Source organism: Lycorma delicatula, chromosome 1, assembly GCF_047948215.1.
Source record: "Lycorma delicatula isolate Av1 chromosome 1, ASM4794821v1, whole genome shotgun sequence".
Taxonomy (NCBI): domain Eukaryota; kingdom Metazoa; phylum Arthropoda; class Insecta; order Hemiptera; family Fulgoridae; genus Lycorma; species Lycorma delicatula.
In genome coordinates, this window is record NC_134455.1 from 137,558,351 (window position 1) to 137,580,024 (window position 21,674).

At 30.0% G+C, this 21,674-nt stretch overlaps 1 protein-coding gene across 1 annotated transcript in view; it reads left to right on the forward strand.

Annotated features, from left to right (window-relative positions):
• LOC142317662 (uncharacterized) overlaps positions 1–21,674 on the forward strand; it is a 122,646-nt gene that overhangs the window by 82,699 nt on the left and 18,273 nt on the right. Inside the window, exons 7-9 of the mRNA XM_075354216.1 lie at positions 1,140–1,265; positions 3,524–3,649; positions 3,767–3,898. Of these exons, the coding sequence (XP_075210331.1) occupies positions 1,140–1,265; positions 3,524–3,649; positions 3,767–3,898 (384 nt within the window). The remainder of the gene's footprint in view (positions 1–1,139; positions 1,266–3,523; positions 3,650–3,766; positions 3,899–21,674) is intronic.

The following is a 21,674-nucleotide window of genomic DNA, read 5'->3' on the forward strand; positions in this document are numbered from 1 at the left end:
ACATTATATTAGAAAAACAATAGCTGGCGAAAAGTTATTTAAAACTTTAAAAAATATGATTTACACGTAGTTGATTTGATGATAGTAAAATTGTGCTTGAGCTGTTGACATTATTGGGTCAAAGATCAAGGTTAGAACCAACATTTTTATTCTATCATTAAAGCAACGTCTGTAGTAACTGGCTTATTGTAAAATTACTAACTGAATAAAAACAGAAAATTTTAACGATAAAAAGTTGAATCTTTGCTCATTTAACCATATTTATGCTAATGATGAAGTATAGTGCATTGCATACACGTGCTGTTCTGTGTGTAAATTGGCATTCTTGTGAGTTTATTCGGCATCGTTCATCACCCGCGATACTTTTTTCTCTTTAAAGACACCGAAGAGTAACGATTTCAAAAACGGCAAACTATATGAAAAACAAAGTAGGAAGTTGTAACTAAAATAATGTGGATCGCTACAGTGGTTCTATCACAAACTCTTGAATGGTGTACTTGTTCCGAGCTCTGCTACTTCTTTTTCCGTAACTAGAAGCCAGTTTCAGTGATAGTGGTGATATCCAAATGTAGTTTTTTTCACTTTTTTCCTGTAGGGATTCTTTATTTTCACTTTATATAGGAGCAATTCAGCTTTTAGTTCCAAACATTAAAAAAGATAAACTTATAATTATATTGCGCGATATCTACAATTTACATAAAACGAAGCATAGTACTGTGAAGAGCACAAGTCTGTGAATCTAAATTGACACCTTTTTGAACGAAAATGCAAATCTTCGAAGATTCTGCTCTTAACTGAACTAAATTTTCAAGATATTTTCAACTCTTGTTTCTTCACGGTAACACGGCACTTAAGGTAACATATTAGATTAAAAAAAGTAAAAATGTGGAGAAGACTACTTTCTAGCGGACTGCAGTAAATTTAAATCATTAGTGTGAAATTTAAAAAAAATTGTTTTTTAACAACACCCGTAAACATAAAATATAAAGTCACTTAAATGAAACAGTCCTACATTAATTTGACGTTGTTCTCAATACGATGCCGATATTTTTTATTTTCTCCATATCGTCAATTTTGAGTCAAGTGTATAGCATTCTGAGATAGGGTAAATGGAACAGAAGGTATTGGTTTCTTAAATCTGCCTTGTTTACAATGAAAAATACCTGACCTTCTGGAAAGTATATCATTTGTATAATGATACATATCATATACATCATGATATAATCGCACAAAGTGTTAAACTGAATGTTTGTGTGATTGATTCAGTATGTTCACTTGTTCTGTATAGTTTAACCTAAAAAATAATAGTGTTGCTGTATTTTGTGATTTGGTTGCTGACAGGAAAGTTTGTGATTCTGATTATATTAGAGAATGATTTTGTTATGCTACATTTTGTTATGAATGATTACATTTAATTTGTATGCTAATTACGATATTTATTTTATTCTTTATTCACATTGTGGGCTTATTTGTAAGAGTAACAGTAATTTTCGAAAGAAGGCTCATGAACTGGAATAAGTCTTGAACTAGAAAATTTTATGGTTTTCAGAATAAAGTTTTTAGAATTCTTAAATTCTGTGATGGCAGTTTTATTGTGTTATTAATTTGTATGGTACATGGCTTGGTGCTAAACAATTAAGTTCAAAAAAGATCTCAAGAACCCGTTATTTATTTAAGATAATTGTTAGTTAATGTTGCAACAGGAAATTAATAAATTTACTAACGATTGCATGATTTTTATGGCTTATATTAAAAATCTTAATTTTTGTTTATAAGTTACATAGTTCAACATTCAACTGTTAAGTAAGCAGTAAGCACCTTATCCTTGCTAGCAGTAAATAACAAATTAAAATATATTTGTCATCTTTAATTTGTTGCTGTCTTTGTTAAGCAATGTAACTCATCACATTCTACCGAAATATTTTATTAGATGTAATTTCTTTCCATAAAATTCTCTATCAACCTAAAACTATTTATTCGGTTTCCCAACTAGGAAGTTCCATAAGAATTTCTTTCTACTAAGGTAGAAAGATATAAAATAATCCTATTTGATTATTTTACCTCTAATACTGATATTTTTAAATGCTTTATGTGTGTTATATATTTATGAAATTATTTTTAATTTAAGCACTTACAATTTTTGTTAAAATTGGATTCCTCTTAAATTTTTTCTGAATCATTGTTATGATTGCCTTATGTAATTCATCATCATCTGCATTATCAGTATTATTAGGTAGTTGTTAATCTCTTTTTTGAATAGCCTTTTTCAAAATTTACCATCTGGTCTAATTGTTAGCATTTTTTTCTCTTTATTACCTTTCAACTTAAATTTAGAGCGTAGCTGTTATCTAAAATTCATTGCTTACAGAAAATCTTAGTTATTAAAAAAATATATATATTAAGTATATAGGGTAAGTTCTATTATTTACAAAAAATAAGAAATTAAGCTTTTATTTACAAATTTGAACTCGTATTGTTGTATTTTGCAAATAACAGATACAGGACTGACCCCAAAGTTAACTAAAACAACTAAGTATTGAATGTTTAGTAATGAAGTGTTAAATTACAACAGGAAATGTTGTATTATCATTTAATTGGAGGTTGATTTTATCATTTTAAATAGTTTTTGTTGTATTTGCGTTGAGTATAATTTAGTAGTTCCATAATTTAATTAAGATCAGTTTTTACACCATTGATACATCACGACTGTTTTGATTGATGTGTGTAATAAACTGATATTGATACTTCATTCAGTTGTTCTGTATAATAAAAATGTTTTATTATGACTTAATTTATTTTGGTTCCAATACTTCAACTACAATTAGAGATTGCGTTGTTGTAGTTTGTCTTGTCAGACACATTTTTAGACTGTTTTTATATTTGTTTATTTCTTTGTATTTTTATTTTATCTTTTATTATTTTTTAATATTCTTTTATCTCTTTTAGCCCAATTGGAGGATATTTTTGCTAATTTAATTAAGTTAAAATCATAGGGAGAATGGAAAAAAATGAATGTGGATTAGTATAATTGAAAAACATTCTACTTTTGTGAAAAGTAGCTGTTGGCTACTGTGTATATATTTTATAAAGTTCTTCTTTGTCTTTTTTTATATTGTAAAATAAATAATAAAATTGACCTTTCCTTGGTCTATCTCCACAGTTAAGTGATCCACATTCGTTGTTTTGACCTCCTTTTCGAACAGTAATACAGTGACAAAAGTATTTTCACTTCTGCATTGTCACACATCATATGTTTAATTTCAACACATCCCCTTTACTTACACAATCAGATTGGCTTTGTAACTGGACTCAGTCAACATAATTATTAATGATAAATTTCTCGCTGCTATTAAAAAATGGCCGTAAAAGGTAGTGTCAAAACAGCTGTATATGTTTATAGCATTTTTTGTAATCATAAGCTCATTTAATATGAAAAAAATTATCTTATGTTTTATTTTTTTAAATTTATTCTTTACTGTTTGCACTTCACTAGATATTTTTTTTACTGAATTTTTTTTTACAGAAAATGGACTCACCAGTTCCAACCTCTGTTGTTATAAAATCAGAAACTGAACCTGGTACATTTGAGGAGACTGTATGTCTATTTTTGCCGCACTTCCCAGCCGAGCACAATGCAACATCTGAGCACGTAAGGATTTTTTATTTATTAATAATTTAATGTTTTTTGTTTTTATTCTTATAGATTATATGAAATGAAAAACAGGTTATTGTACTGTTGAATTATGGTTTTGTTTTTTAATTCTAGGAAATTGAAGGTATGCAACTGAAAGAGGATCCGCTTTACATGGAAAATGGTGATACTTCAGCAGATCCTCTAGCAACTGAAAGGACCAAAATTATTAAATGTGAAGATCTTCAAATTAAAAGTGAAGCACTGGTAAGATGCCATTTTTATGACAGATTATGTAAAGTTATGAAATTAAAAACTTGAACGGTAACTAATTCTATCAAATCGGTCAACAAAACTGTTTTCATGCGACTCAGCACAATATTTTGGCATATAGAAATGGACCTTGTTACATCTCCATTGCCATTTTTACTTAATTACTGAACCATTTAAAAATTTTCAATCAATTTATTTAAAATACAATTAAGATAACTTTTATTGCAGAAACAATAATACTCATGTTGTCAAAGTTTTAAATAATCTTTATTAAAAAGTTATAAAAAGCCCTGGATTTTCTGAATTCTGTTATAGTTATTTTTATACTCAGTGTATTCATCTTAACATTATTTTATGTTTATATTTAAACAATTAGTATGAACGTCACATTTTTGATTTTATTATTTATTATCTTAAAATTTGTTTTTATATTATAAATGACTATGAAAAATAGAAAAACAGGTAACTTATTTTCTTTGATCACTTATTTTTTATTTAATAGTTAATTGTATATTTTATGTTGTTGTTCTGATCAAGGTTTTACCATGGTGTTCCTTGATCCATCCAGGCAAATGCTGGGGCAACTCCTTTTGTACTATGTAGTAGATATTCTACCCATTCCTCCTGTGTTCTGTGTATGTATTATTATATTCTTATCAGAACAAAAGATTTATTTATTTTTACAGTATATATATATATCTTAGTTACATAAGGTCATACCTTATATAAAAGGACTGTCCATCCACATCAAGAAACAACAGTCTTTATTGCATATTTCACAAACAATTTCTTTAACTATGCATATAACTCGTTTATACTACACATGTATATAATTAAGAGGTAATTATTTCAGGATCTGTTTCTTGATTTTCCACACCAGTGACTCTTTCACTGTCTGTAATTGTGAGTTACCATTTTTAAGGATTAACATTTTTTGAAGGGTTTGCATCTCAAAGGAACTACTTCTTTATAAGTACCTACTTAATAAAAAAAAAAAACAATCAACAACCTTGGAATACGTTTATTTATTTATTTTTTTTATGTTTTGTTTTCGCAATGGTAGTTTTTCAATTCACTGTAATCACAGCTGTATTTGATTTTCATTTCATTTCATAAGATACATCCACACTTCTCACTCTCGCCTTTTAATAAATTATCAAAAGTTGTTTTGCTAGTTACCATTATTTGACACTTTAAAGACAGTTAACCAGTAAATGTTTTTAGGAATAGAGAATGCACTTTTTCAATGTTAATGGCCATCTAGATTTATCATTATATTTGAAACAATTAAATCATGCAGAATAATGAGTATGGCTTATACACTACTTCTCATAACTTTGTAAAATATATTGATTAATATTTTCCCTGATCGAGACAAAATTTAATATATTAATTATGGAGTTTTTAAATATCTTTCATCTTTGCCATTAAGAAAATTGATTTTTACACCAAACCTTACTTCATTTAAGTCACTATAGGTATAATATAAAAAAAAAACAGAAATAATGGAATGGTGAATTATAGCAGTATAATAACAACGGAGAGTAACTTCTTTTAGTGTTAAAAGAGTTATTAACCCATTACCAATTTTTGACAAAAAGATAACTCGATATTAATTACCTTGATAAAAATTGCCTGATGAAATAATTCATCATTATGAATTGATTGCTTTATTCTGTTTTTTTGACGATTTTGAGTTTATTTGAGTCCAGTTCCATTTTTACTCCTAATTTAACAGTGAAGCGTCAGTAACATATCGGGTCTGTGTTCTGTATGCTTCATTTCATACCATTCTGAACAGCTATTACCATGCATTTGTTTTGATCGTTCCTTAAGTTGCGTCTGTGTAAGTCTTATTATTTCTTTGTGTTCTTTATTGTTTTCTTTTATTATTTTCATAATTTTACTATTATTTTCATGTAATTTTCAGTCATATTTTTACTTTTAACTGTTTGTAACTCTGGATGTGACCGTATGTAAATAACAAGTAGTGGAATTGTTTACTATAACTAACTCCAGTAATTTTTGTGTTATTATTTGAATTACATACTAGTATTTTATAATATTATTTATATAACAATTAGATATTGTAATTGAAATCTCTTAGTACGACATAGCCTGTTCATCACTTGTAAATGATAGTGATATAATTGAACTTTTAAATAATTTAGCCGATAGTGATTCAGATAGTGATTCTGATTTTCATGATAAGAAAAGTACATAAATAGTCTCTTTAAATTAATTTTTGTCATATTTCATTGCATAAATCAAAAATATTTTTAAAAAATGGGCAAAATGTCAGAGGTTTAATGAAAACAAAAGGGTGTAATATGATTTTCCATTAAAATAAAGAACTGTTAAGGGGTGAAACAAATTGAATGATAGAATAACATAAAGGTGGATGCCACCTTGCCTAACATATTCAATCAGAGTTTTTTCAAGTTTACTTTTTTTGTGGATAGGTTTCTTTAGTTTTGGTTTACTTGTCCTGTTTTGTGGTTGAATATTTATCAATAAAAGTTACATAACATAATTCTCCTTTTTGAGGGGTTTTAATAATTTATGTCTTGCTTAATCTGCTGGCTGTAATGGGATTCATATACAGTGGATTGCAAACAGTTAAACCGATATGAAAGAAAAAGTTCTAAACCATAGCTCTAAGCTCTTAAAAATAGACTTTTTAACATTTCTTGTATATTATAACATATTGACTAACTGTTGGCATGGTTTTAGGAAAAAATTGTTCATTGTCATTTCTCAGTTTTTAGAAAATATTTTAAACTGCAGTTTTTGTAATCTCAGTAAAGCATATGATCTGTTCCTCATTTTTTACTGAAGAAAAACTTTACTAGAAGAACTCATTACAGTCGGTTGTAGTCATACTTTATAGGCTGTTAACAGGCTGTTGAAGTTTCATCTATCAGTAAGAATATAGTCAAATGTAGATTCTCATTTCAAGAGTTAGAATTCCAGTGCCTTCAGTCTCTTAATTTCCTGTTTATTGATAACCTGGCTCAAAATCTTAAGCCATTCATTATTTTTCTCTTTACAGATAACACAATTGTATCTATATCTGAAGAAAATTATTTAAAAAGAATTGAAAATTGTACGTTAACAGTTCTGAAAATTATTCACTTGATGCATTGTGACTATCTAATTTTAGTTAAGGATAAAATTGTTGCATCGTGTTTCTCAAGGTAGACATATCATTGCCGATTATATTGATAGAATTCTCATTCGTAATAATGATAGCATTTTTGTTACCTGCTAAATTTCTGAATGTTTTATTAGATAACAAACTCTCTTGGTTTAAGTAATCAATTTAGTTTGTGAGAAAATCAAATCGTTTGATTATGCTTTGCAGCAACTTAAAAACACTATGCTTATTGTCAGTATTAAATATTTACTATGCTTCCATATATTCCTGTCTGAAATACATCATCCCTTGAGCAGCTCTCTCTAAAAACCCCTTCCTTCTAAAGAGAATGAGTTGTTAAGATATAAAAATGGACTATCTGATCATTATCTGGTGCCTGTAAACATAATCATGTAGTACGATATTTAAAAAATTAGATTTGTTAATTTATACATACGTTCATATTTTTGAATGTGAAATCATTGCTAAAAAGAACAACACAAGCTTGCAAAATTTGTGTTGTGGAATATTTTTTGACTTTTGATAATTGATTCTTATGTATTTTTTAGCGCTGAATCCAAAAATAATGTTCATTTGTTTCTATCATGTCAGGATTTTTTTGCAAATTTCAAAATTTGTAAAAAGTTGAAAAATTGTGAAAAGGTGATACTATAAAATAGACATAAAACGTTTTTTTTTTTTTACAATAAATTAATGTAATATAGTTACTTTTTTTGCTTGTACTATCATTCTTATAGCTAAACAGTTGAGTGGTTTGAAGAAGAGAGTAGGAGGGGGTTTTGGATTGAAGGTGACGAGGTGATGGGACAGCGTGGCCAACAGGTTGTGTCAATACTTAACAAGATGTAACATGTTTATTGGCATCTATCCACACCATTCATGCACCTACTGTCAGTGCAGTTTCAACCATCAGAGCGCGTAAATCGAGTTATTTCCGACCTCCATGATCAAACATGATTTTGTCAGAAAATATATTTTCAGGCCATGAAGCAAACTTTCTGTTTTCAAAATGGTTTCAAGAGGCTGCAGAGATTCTGCAGATTCTGTTTGTTACATTTCTGGTGAGTTAATGTTGGAAAGGCAAAAAAGAAATATAACAAATTTCATTCAACAAGTGTACCTTATGTATTTTGGAGTGCAAATAGGAGATCAAGACAATACTTGGGCACTCCACTACGTTTGCTACACATGTGTTGAAGGATTTAGACAGTGGTCAAAGGGTGAACAAGAAGCGTTCAGATTTGGAGTTCCAGTGGTGTGGGGAGAGCCACCAAATCACACCAATGATTGTAACTTTTGTTCAACTGGTATTCATGGTTTCAATTTAAAGCATAAAAATAGAATCGTGTATCCAAATACGCCATTCGCTTTCCGCTCAGTTCCTCATGGTCCAGACATACCAGTGCCAATTCCACCAAAACATTTAACTGAAATAGACGGTTCCATAAGTGATGTAAATGAAGATAACATCGAGGAGTATGAACCTGGAGATAGCTGTGCACCAGAGCTTTATTCACAGTTTGAACTAAACGATTTGGTTCAAGACTTACATCTGACTTGCTTGGTTCGAGGCTTAAAGAGAAGAACCTGCTAGCAGCTGTCTGGGACCTCATTTTGCTGGTTTAGGTATAGAGAAAAGGATTTTCTTCCATATTTTTCAGAAGAAGGAGAATTGGTCTTCTGCACTGATGTATGTGGATTTATGATTTGATGTAAAATCCCGTACGAAAGTACTGATTGGAGATTGTTCATAGATTCATCCAAAAGATGCCTCAAAGTTGTCCTTTTTCACAGTGGTAATACGTATCTGTCAATACACGCCTGACATTCTGTCCATTTAGAAGAGTGTTACGATAATTTAGAATTCGTTCTCGATAAAATTAAATACGACAATTAAGGGGATTATGTGCAGTGATCTCAAAATAGTATTGAGAGCAGGGAGAATACACAAAGTTTCCTTGTTTTTTTTTTCATTAGAACCTGGACCAAAAATGTGCTTCAAAAAGCTGCCATAGATCCGAATGAAGTTCTCCTTCCACCTTTGCATACACAGTACCTCATGTTAGGCTTGATGTAGGAATTTGTGAAAGCTTTAACAAAAGGTAAATCTGTGACAAATTTCCAGTCGATAAGACTGGAAACCACCAAACTAAAAGAGGGTGTCTCTGGGGTCCATGGTTAATTGTCAGGGATTTACTTCACAGTTAAGGAAGTTTGAGTTAATTGTAGTAACTAAGATTAATCATAATACTTTTGAAAGATTACCCATTAATTGCTATGATTATTTTGCCTTACGATAAAAAACATTTAAGCTCTTGGATATATTTTTTCTTACGATATTTTTCTTAATTCCTTGCATGAAATTGACAGTGAAGCAAATGGGGTCCGGCATTTAATAATATCAGATGTTTATTTGCAGTAATTTATTTAGCTGGATTAAAAATTGATCGAATTTGTTTTCGTAGCATTAAACTGCAAAGTTTTACTCTTCCTCCTATTTCTAACCAATCTGAATTAAACATTTAAATTCAGTGGTGTCCACTTATTGGGGGATCACTGTGGGACTTGTAAGTTTTGATAACAATAACTGATTGATAACATTAAGCAAAGGATGAAAAAAATTATTACACAATAATACAAATCTGTATTTTTACACAAAACAACATATATTATTAACAATTTAAAAAAAAAAACATAAAATTTATTTAAAAAATTCATTGATAGTTGTTTGCCTTTCATTGGAGTTAATCGACTCCTGAATATAGTCTTCGTATTCATAATGTTGGGTAAAATTTGATGCCTTATGTTGGACACCATGATAAAGAATTCTCAAGTCATCTTGCATTTCTGCATTAGTCAGAGGAGCTTCAACTTCTTCATCTTTCATTTGCTCGTTGCATTCATTAACTTTTGTTGATGTGGGTCGATCAGTGATTTCCATACATACTAAGCAGTTTACAACTGTTGTCTTTGAGATATGCTTCCACGACATCGCTAGCAAATGCAATGCATTGAAAAGAGAAATCTTTTTTGCAATTCCACTTGCATCTGATTTATCTTGAATAATGTCAAGCTCACCTACAAGTTTTTCTCAAATTTTCCTATGGTAATAGGTTTTTAATATCCATATTATACCTTGGTCGCACGGTTGGTTTAGAAGGTTAGAATTTTAGAACAAATTTTTAACAATAGGATCATTTTGTAGAAATTCCGAAGAATTTACATCTTTATCCATGTATAATTTATTATAACTGATAACAGTAGCCAAAGTTTGATCACAGTGTGTGAATTATTTCTATATAGATTAGTGTTATACAAGATGTCCAGGTAGCACTGTCGCATACAATGGATTTTGTATACTCTTTCATTTTTGGCTTATTGTGAATATTAATTGACTATTTTTATAGATTGATGATATTTATTTGATATTATTCATATACAGCAATATTACGTGAAAGTGATTTCGTAGCTGCTGTTCTTCAGTATAATAGATAACCTAAGGATTCTAACCTAAATTCAACACATGATAGATTAAAATTTGCACGATCTTTTGTGATATTATATATCTACTTTTTTGATTGTGTTATTGAATTTTTTTATTCATGAATATGGATAAATGCTTTTCCTGTAAAAATAAAAGTGGCAATTTTAATATGAATGCAGCTGTACAGTCTAAGTCGTGTCATGCATTTTTTTTATAGGAGCTGTGGAAAATGTGTTTCATTAAATAGTGTTGGTAATAGAAATTTATGCTATAAAAGGGATGGCAATTTTGTTTTGAGTAGAAAAGCTATAAATAATAGTAAATTGCCTTCATCTGACATAATGGCTAAATCTGGTGCTCATTTGGATGCATCTATGCAGGCCTTATGGCAATTAATTCATTCTCATATTGTTCAGAGGCTTGATGCTTTTACATTGAATGTTGCCTCTGTTGGGGGAGAGAATTGATACAGTTGAAAAAAGAATTTGTATAATGGAAGAAAATTTGGATTTGATGAATGAAGAAATTGTCAGTGAAGTGAATGATAGAATTCGTGGAGAGAAAAATATTATCTATGACTTTCCGGAACCAGTACCTAATTACTCAGATTTGGCAGTTATTAAACAATTATTTTTGGATTGTGGTCTAAATTTGCTATTCAGTCTCAATGAAATTGTTGTTAAAAGGTTAGGTAGTAATCAAACTGGTATGAAGAGAGTACATCCATTAAGAATTTGTTTTAAAGAAAGTGAATATGTTGATGGGTTTTTCATAATAAAAGATTGCTTGGCAGTGGTAGTTTTTGGATAAAAGGAGATCTTACATCTAAACAATTTGATTTCTACAATCGATTAAGAAATGAGATTAAAACAAGAGTAGAAAATGGTGAAGATAAGAATACTCTCTTTATTGATATCATAGACGTGTTCCCTATATAACTGAAAAAACCGCATCAAGGTGGCTTAATCTCTGATGTTGACACTTCAGATGCCAACAAGAAGACTGGTTATAACTAGGCCATTCATCTTATAACTTCAAGATTTTTATTAGAGTGTTAGAAGCTTGCTTGGTAGATTACCTGATTTTAGAGCGAGAGTAAAATTTTTAGAACATATGACATTATTGAACATTATTATGAACATTATTGTTTTGTCGGAGACTTGGTTAGATGAAGACATTAATAATGAAAGATTCAATATAGTCAGATGTGATAGATCAGTTCTTACAAGTGATAAAAAATGTGGTGGTGGTGGTGTTTTAGTTGTAATAGGTAGAAAATTTAATTTTGAAAATATTACACTTATTGATAACCCATTTGAATGTGTATTTTTTAAAATTTGCATTGATAATGGTAAATTTTCCTTTTGGGTAGTTCTTATATTGCACCTGATTCACCATCCGACTATTATGGTTTTTTTTTTGTTAATACTAATTCACTAGCTCATCATGTGTCTATTGTTGGTTATGAGAATTTATTGATTGTTGGTGATTTTAATAATCTGGGTTTCAAATGGTTATCAAAATGGTAATGCATCATCAGCATCAGGTTATCATAGTAATGTTTAGGTTAGAGATTTGGCATCATGTGCCACTAACTTCTGTATAACATATAGTCTCAGTCAACTTAATGAGTGTGTTAATACTAGAGGTAACATTCTGGATCTTGTTTTTTCTAATATTATTAATCTTTCATGTTGCGTATCGATTGATGTTATCTTTGATTGTGATGAATTTCACAGTGCTTTAGAGATTAGTTTTCAAGTTATATTTACTAATAAGTTAACTGTTATTGATTACATTTTTGATTTCAGAAATGCTGATTATACTTCTATTTGCAGTAGATTAAGCCTTTTTGATAAATATTTACCTACTAAAGTCAATGAAATTAATTTTAATAATTATATTATTGAATTAAATTTATTTATATTATTATTCTTGAGCATGCACCAAAAATTCGAATTGCATCAAGTACTTAGCCGAAGTGGTTCACAAAGCAACTTAAAACTGCATATAGTAATAAGAAAACGTATCATAAATTGTATAATTCTGAATATTATTTTGAGTTATTTAGGAAGGAGAGATCTTTATGTAAGCAACTTTGTAAACATGATGGAAATAAGTATTACATTGATGTTGAAAATGCTGTGATAAATGATTCTAGTTATTTTTTCAAATTTTTTAACTTGTTAGACTGCAGTAGATCTCTTCCTAGTACAAGATATTGTTGAATTGTTTGCCAAGAAATTTGGTAGTGTTTATACTCTGATCGATTTGTCATCTACTGAATTAAGCTTTATTATTAATGATAACTTTAATTTGATTCAATTTGGTGAGGATGAGGATGAGATATGTAAGGATATCATGGATCGTAACATTAAATCATAACCTGTCCTGATGATGTACATCCTTTGTTTGTTAAAAACTGTGTTTTGTTTTTTGCTCCACTTTCAACTAAATTATACAATATTTCTTTAAAAATTGGAGTTTTCCCAGATATGTGGAAGGAATGCTTTGTCACTCCACTTTTCAACAGGGGAATCCTGCTGATATTTATAACTATCGTCCAATTATTAAATGTAATACCTTTGCTAAATTATTTGATTGCCTTTTTTTTAATACTATTATACTATATTTGTATAAATATATTAATCCTCAGCAACATGATTTCCTTTCTGGCAGATCAACACTTTTGAATCTGATTTGCTTTAATGATTCATTAATGATCACCTAAAACTCGAATTTACAGTGGATATGCTGTTTACTCTGACTTAACTATTGCCTTTGATAGAGTGAACATTGGTCTGCTCTTAAGAAGGCTTGATGCATTTGGAATTTCTGATCCCTTACTTAAATGGATTTCATCTTTTCTAGAGAATCGTGTTCAGTTTGTTAAGGTTGACAGTTGTATATCTAATCCTGTTCATGTAACTTCTGATGTGGGGCAAGTTACCCATCTTGCATCACCTGTGTTCTCGGTTTATATCAATGATTTACACTCGGTTATTGAGTTTTTCTCTACTTTTGCTTTTTGCTGATGATGCTAAACTGGCATTAGCTATTAAGGATATGACTGATAAGATTCTTTTACAAAGGGATTTAGACTCTATGGTAAAGTGGTATCATCTTAATGGGTTAACATGCAATATTAATAAATGTTTCTCTATAACTTTTGGAAAACAGATAACTAATAATGAAGTTAGTGATTATAGAATCTGTGATATCTATCTCAACCAGGCTACTGAGATTAAGTATGTTGGGGGTTTATTTTGATTGTAAACTTTCATCTAAAAATCATATTGATTATATTGTTTCTAAACCCATAAAATATTGAATTTTATAAAGAGGTTTTCACAGAATTTTAGAAATATCACCATGTTTAGAACTTATATTTTGTATTTATTTATCCACATTTTTTTATACTGCTCGGGCTTCTGGAGACCTAATACACTTGAACTTTTTAAAAACTAGAAAAAATGAATTATATTCTCTTTAGATATGTTTTTTTTATAAAACTGGTCACACAATGCATTATTAGGACCAAGATTATTATTGCATCTGCTTTAGGTATACTGTCAGTGCAATCATCGCTTATAAGATGTGATTTAATTTTTGCTTATAAAATTATTAATAATCATATTGATTGTCCAGAATTGCTTTCAAATTTTGATTTTTTTATTCCTGGTCGGAAACTTAGAAACAATAACTATTACTTTTATGTAGATATTAATAAAGACTTTTGATCAATTGTTCATCGATTAAATTGTAATAGTAACACTAACTGGTTTGATTTGTATAATTTTAGTTTGTATCAAATTAAATTTAAATCTAGATGTTTATTAAAATATGAATGAAATAATTGTATGTGACATTGTAATGTTGACCATTTATTTTGTAACTTTATTTTATATCATGGGATTTATCTCATTTGTTTTAATAAATAAATAGATTGTTTTGGGCCTGACTGATTATGATAAAAATAACCAATTGATTATATTATCTACGATTCTAATAGCTGGATTCCACTGTAATAAAAATATAAAAGTACAGTAAATATCGTTTATAGTGACCTCCAAAGGACCAACTTATTTAGGTCATTATAACTAACAGTTACAATAACCAATGTTTAGGTAGCTTAGTGGTACTACTTTAATATGCCATCTACACAGATATTGTGATACAGTAAAATACGAGGGTTATTTTTTTTCAAGGTTCGATCGGTCGCGAAATAAAAACCCGTGCAAAAATCGGATGAACCTTTGCGCATATGTGTTGCGCAGCATCTCTAGTATGGCCTTCAATCACTTCGTTTAGTTCTGAACATGCAGCTAGCACGTAAACATGTCTACAACAATAGCATCTCCTGCCAAGTGTGAAGTGCGTGCGGTAATTCGATTTCTTCAGGCTGAGGGATGTAATGCAGCTGAAATTCATCGACAAATAAGTAATGTATACGGTGAAACTTCAATGAGTGACAGCAAAGTGCGACAATGGTGCAGGAACTTTAAAGCAGGACGTACAGATGTTCATGATGCAGGCGGTCAGAGAAGGAAGTGAGTGTCAACCGATGATCTCGTTGAGCAAGTGGATGAGGCAATCGTCGGTTCACAATTCAGAATAAGGGGAGAGGAATGTTATCATTTTCTTTTTCCATGACAATGCTCGGCTGCACACTGCAGCTGTAACGAAGAAGCTCCTGCAGCGTTTTCGTTGGGAAGTTTTTGATCACCCACCATACAGCCCGGACTTGGCTCTATCTGATTTTCACCTCTTTGCTCACATGAAATGCTGGCTAGGAGGACAACATTTTGGCACAGACATCGAGCTGCAGACCAGCATAGAAACGTAGCTAAAAACACAGGCGGCTCCGTTCTATGACAAGGGTATTGGAAAGTTGGTACCACGCTACGACAAATGTCTAAATCGGAATGGCGACTATGTTGAGAAATAGCGTAACTATGTAAGTACTTGTTACAAATAAAAAAGTTTTTATTTTCACTGTGGTTTTAATTTTGTGACTGATCGGACCTTGAAAAAAAATAACCCTCGTAATAATAATAATTTATTTCCGTAATAAAATAATACAAAATAACAAAAATATGCAATAATAAATAAAAATATGGTAGAGTAAAAGAAGATAGGGAAAAATTGTAAAAATTACTTTTTCTTCAAAAATTCTGTTATTTTGCTTTGTTTTGAACATTTTGTGTTGTAATACAGTTTTTGAAGGTTCGTTTCTAAAACAAAACAAATGCTCTTTGTTTCTCTATTTGCAATTTCTGTAAAACTGAGAAACCGGTAAACGGTTTTCATTCTGCAAAGACTTCTGGAAGATTTGGCGGGTTGATTTTTTCATCATTGTCGCTATCGTTACTTTCATTGTCATTACCTATGTTCCCATCTATTTCTGCTAGTACTGAAGCCACTACATCATCATCTGTTACAGTTTCATGCATTTCTAAATCTTTGTCAACCTCTTGATAATCTTCAAACAATGCATTTGACAACAATTGGTTTTGCATACTATTACCCCATTCTGCTAAAGATTTTTTTCGCATGCAATGTCAGTAACTTTGCCAGCCTGTGGTAAAAATCCTGCATGTCAAAAGCAATTTTTTACAGTCAGCTGAGAAATCTCATTCAATGATCTTTCTAACATAATTATATCATCCAGATTAGTTATTTGTGTTTTCCTTTTTTTGATCTAAATCCTGTATCATTTGTAAAATTAGGTGTTTTTTGTAGTGGACTTTTACAGACTTGATTACACCTTGATCTGTAAGACTGCTGTTGTTTTCAGTGTTAAGGACACTAACTTTACACATGAAAGATTTTGAACATGCAAAAGAGCTGGACAGTTGTCAATGAGCAGCAGTATTTTGCCATTTTCAGTCTTTAATTCGCGGTCCATTTTTGTAACAAAGACGTAAAGATATTACTTGTCATCCAAGCTTTTTTGTTACCTTCATACATAACAGGAAGTGATTTCAAATTTTTAAAACATTGGAGTTTAGCACGTTTCCTCATAACCTCATATTTCCTCAAATTTCTGGCATCAGTTTAAAAAAAAGACAGAATTCATCAGCATTATAGAATTTTTCATCCAGTAGCAGCCCTCTTTTAACTTTGGCCAGATGGTTTCTAGCCACTTTTCTGACACACCGGTTGGAGCTGCTGTGACCTCGTCACTTATTCTCCCCGATACAATATCGTGACACTGACAGAAACATTGTATCCAAGCTGAAGTTATTTCAAGTGGTTTACCAAATTTTTCAGAAAAATTGATTGCCTTAGTTTGCAATATAGGGCTGTTAATAGGGATATCACTAGCCCTCTGTTATTTAAACCGTTTTAATAGCACTTGGTCTACATCATTATGTTGACCAGGCCGTAATTTTTTTTGATTTCATAGAAAATGTTCCTTAGTTTTTTCATGGTTCTTCCATATCATCAATATTGCTGATTGACCCTCGCCAAATTCTTGGGCAACGTCCTTATTAGTTTCACCATTCTGTAACCGCCAGTTAATGTGTGGCTTTTCCTCTTGTGAATGTTTTTCGTGAATTCATAATTTAATCACTACTAAATGAATTACACAGGATATGTAAAATAAAATACTGTACCTACATGATATGATATGTTCACAGCAAAAGATTAATAATAACTGAATATGGCTGCTTCAGTTTACAATAATCTGCAGGAAGAAGATAAAAAAAGCAAGAACTATAATACATATGCAGGCAAAAAGGAAAAGGTGACTCATTTTAACCGTCAAAATATTTCTGTAGCTATAATGTAGATGTACTACGTTACTGACGAGTCACTTCCGTCCGTCATTACAAGCAATAAAATGTTGCATTAGAGTAGAAAAAAAAGTTATAATAACCGATATGTCACTACAACCAATGTAATTATAAACAATATACATACTGTATTTATGCATTAACAGCATGCCAAACCAACTAAGAGACAAGTTTTTGGTCACTTTATCTGATATATCACTATATCCGATGTCACTATAAACGATACTTACTGTAAAAACTATTTTTATTTGCCCCTGTTAAGTGATTTTAAATGTATGATTTTTGTTTGAAAGTTTGGTAATTATTTAGTTGAGGTGCCTCACCCCAAAATCAGAAAAAACATATCAAATTCATTCAAAAATTAATATTTATTCATTTAATGATGTATTTTGGGTGTCGGAAAATAGAAAATTAGTAAAAATTTACATAGTGATACAAATAACACATAACACAATTCAAATAAAAAAAAAATACTTATATCATAGTGAAACATTATATTTAAAGATATAAACATGAAAATAAATTAGAGAGTGTTAATCTGAATCAGATTGCGATAATACTTCTGCAGAATCATCTCACGTGATTTGCCGAATCAATGTGTATCTCACTTATAATTCACTATAAATTGTGTTTTATAATCACAGTACTTCCTTTTAAATAAAAATTCGGCCATATGTCTGTGGAAATGGTGTTTGGAATTTCCATAATGCGGCACATTGCTTCTTACTTCCCTCCATTGATGTTCGATGGTATGCGCCCCAGTGTCCGGATGTATAAAATTGTACATATGATTCACAATTAAGTATTGGAAGCCTCCTGTTTGTAAACAATCATAAGATTTTTAGCAGTCACTAATAATTGTAGTACCTGGGTGCACATACTCCTTTATAATGCAGAGCAAAGTTTCCTTATCACATGTTGTTACTGGAACTATGAAAACTTCTTTTGTCTCATTGTATTCCACCAAATATCTAATTTTCCATTTACAATTCTTCCGCCATTATATTTTTATTTACCGATTTTGGCTTCATCGATTTCTACAACTTTGCCTACTCCTCCAACCTTTTTCGAATTGGTACACAAATATTCAAAACAAATTCCCCAAAAATAATTGCTCCAATCTACCGCAGTACTAGACAATAAATTTAGTTCACTATACAACATATCTTGCCGAGGTGGCTTTATTACACACCATATTATGGAGAAACTTAAAATAACAGGTAATTCTAACCTAGTGGTGGCTAACCATGTATCGGCGTATTGCAAAATCAGTACATTACACTGTTTACTTTCATATTTCTTATGTTTGTTAAGTACACGAAGGCATTTTCTACAATGGAAAATGTGTCTATCTTCAGCTGTATTTCGTTATTACACAATGGATATTGTGTTTCGGCAAAATGCCATGATTGTAAAAAAACTGTCTCGCATTATCAACCAACTTAGAGAATTCAATAAATTTAAATTCACAATTTTTTACATATACATTTCAGGTCCAGTAGACTTTTTTTTCATACTTTGTAGTTCATTCTATTAACTTAACACTGTAAATTCTATAAAGAAAACTCAGAAAATTTTATAAAGAAAACTTAGATGCCGTGTGAGAATAATAGACAACAATGTAATGTAATAAATACATTATAAATAATAAAAGTAGTGTGGTGAATAAGAAAGAATTCTACATTGTCCAGAGGACAATGTAGAATGCATTATCGAGTGTATCAATATTCAAATTAATATCTACTTTTCCGACACCTCATTTCTAACATAAAATACATTTCAAAAGATTATACAACGATTTGATTTGTTTTTTTGTGATTTTGGGGTGAGGCACCTCAACTAAATAATTACTGAAAGTGTATACTTTATATGTGAACAATACAATATAATAATGTTGATTGCATTTTCTCAACAGATTGACAAGATTTTATGGAAATTTTATCCTTGGTCTTTTTCTCAAATTTTGAATGAATTGTGCACAATAAGATAGAGACTCTTTGCATCCTTTGTACATGAACATGATCCTAGTTCATAAAAGATCCTCCATTCTGTAAATTAGTGTTTTTTTCTTTATTTCATCTATTGCTGGTTACGCATATGCCAAGGTTTTTATCATACTTTTTGCTAATTTTTGTCGTTTAATTTCATTTTCCAAGATTTTTAATTAGTTTTTTAATATATATATTTTTTTCATTAATTTTGTCATATAAAATTTTGTTTGTGTGATTATTAATCAAAGATATATCTGTATATATATTGTATTCTGTAAATATCTTTCTCTGTATTATGCAATTATATTCCTGTGTAATATAAACTAATAAAAAAAAAATGTATTAAGTTTTAATGTTAGCATGCATACATGTTTAATTTTATGGTCTATTTGTAAAAAAATCCATGTAGATAAGCATGGTAAAAACTATGAAATTAAAGAAATATTTTGTTAATGGATTAAGTAGTAGTTGAATGACTACATCTTTTTTACCTTTAAAGTTTATTGAAAAAATATTGTGATTTCATATTATATACATAACTATTTTTACGTAGTAAGTGTTCTATATATATTTTTTTATTATAAATTTTCTTATTTTTATTTTCAACATGTAGCTTATTACACAGTAAGTTTTGTTTATTAACACTAATAAACATTTGACACATTGTTTTATTATGTTCCTGATTAAAATTTTTATGCCGAATTCAAAAATATAATCAGAATTTTTCCATCGTCCACTGTTTTTTTTGTGATAACATTTTTGAAGTGTTACTTTTGCAAAATATATATATTTTTTAGGATTAAGTTATTTTCAAAAAAATATTACTTTAAATGATTTCAGAGGGTACGGTGCAAAACATAACTTCATGAAGGCACTTATATAAGCATAGTGATTAATTTATTGTAGGTTCTGACATATCAAAACAAAGCAGTCTTCTAAGTCACACAATAACACACCGGTATTGTTTAATTTTCACTGGATATGCATTCACTGTAGTTTCATTCTGTTTTGTTATTTACAGTTACTATGTCCATGTGTGTAAGTGAATAAATATGCAAAGGAAGAACGTAAATCTAAATAATTTCTGGTACATGTGTGGGGATTTGACATTTATAAAAAAACAAAGTTTGATTCCACTAGTTTAAAAATATTATGAACTATATTTTGGCTGTAAAGTTCTGAATCAATGTAAGAACTAGGTCCTTACATCTACTGTTCAACCTGTGTAAAATGTCGGACAGACTGGACAAGCAGTAATCTGCAAGGGTTTTTTAATATTGATGGTGTGGCATAAACCACAAGACCATTCATTCATCAGACTAATATTTCTGTATTAAAAAGATAAAAGAAATATATTGTAAAAACAAACACATAGTGCATTACCCAAATTTACCTTCTGCTATAAGGCCAGTGCTTCATGATGAGGATTTACCTATACCGCATCTTTCAACACATAACTTTAGAAGATGAATTTGAATATAAGGTATCCTTGACATAAGAAGGAAGATTATACTACTTCTGAAGCAGAATTCTCTTCTCGTAAATGTCATCTGATAACTCAAGGTGAATTAAATGATCTTGATCAGAATTTGAAGTAGTCAAAGAAAAAAGTGTGCTTTTGGAATTTAAGGTTTAAAGATTGGAATTTTTACTTACACTGTGTGTTTCTTTCATAATCACAGGAATAGTTTCAAGATTTATATTCTGAAAAAAATAGTCTATTGTAACAATATTTGTGCTGTCATATGGCTGTACATCATCATGAATGTAACTCTACAGAACGGAGACTGTTCATTGATCCTTTGAATAGTTTAAAGACTGTTCCTTTTGTATAGTGGCAACAAATTTACTTTAACTTAAGTGTCTAACATGAAAGAAATATGTGACAATAAGAAAGTTGTATTAGAAAAAATTCAGTAAAAGTATGATTGGACTTATGTTGTAATTTAAAAATTATTCCACTATTATCTGGTACATTACAGCTTGCCTACATTAAATTTTGTCAGGAAGGAATGGCTAGAGTGTGAAATATGAATAATTATGCCTGGACAAAAAAATTTTGTGCATTCACTAGTTGACTCAGAAATGATTCTGCTATTTCCACTCTATGTAAAAGTAGGGCTTTTCAAAAACTTTGTTTAGGTGCTGGATTTCATTATTTGAAAGAAAACTTTCCTCATGTTAGTGTTGCTAAAATCAGTGAAGGAATATTTCTGGTTCTCGAAATAAGAACTTTGATTAGACATGGAATATTTGAAGAACTGTTAAGACAAATTGAAAAGTCAGCGTTGAGGAGATTTTAAAGTATTGTGCAAAACCTCAGTAGAGTACAAGAAAG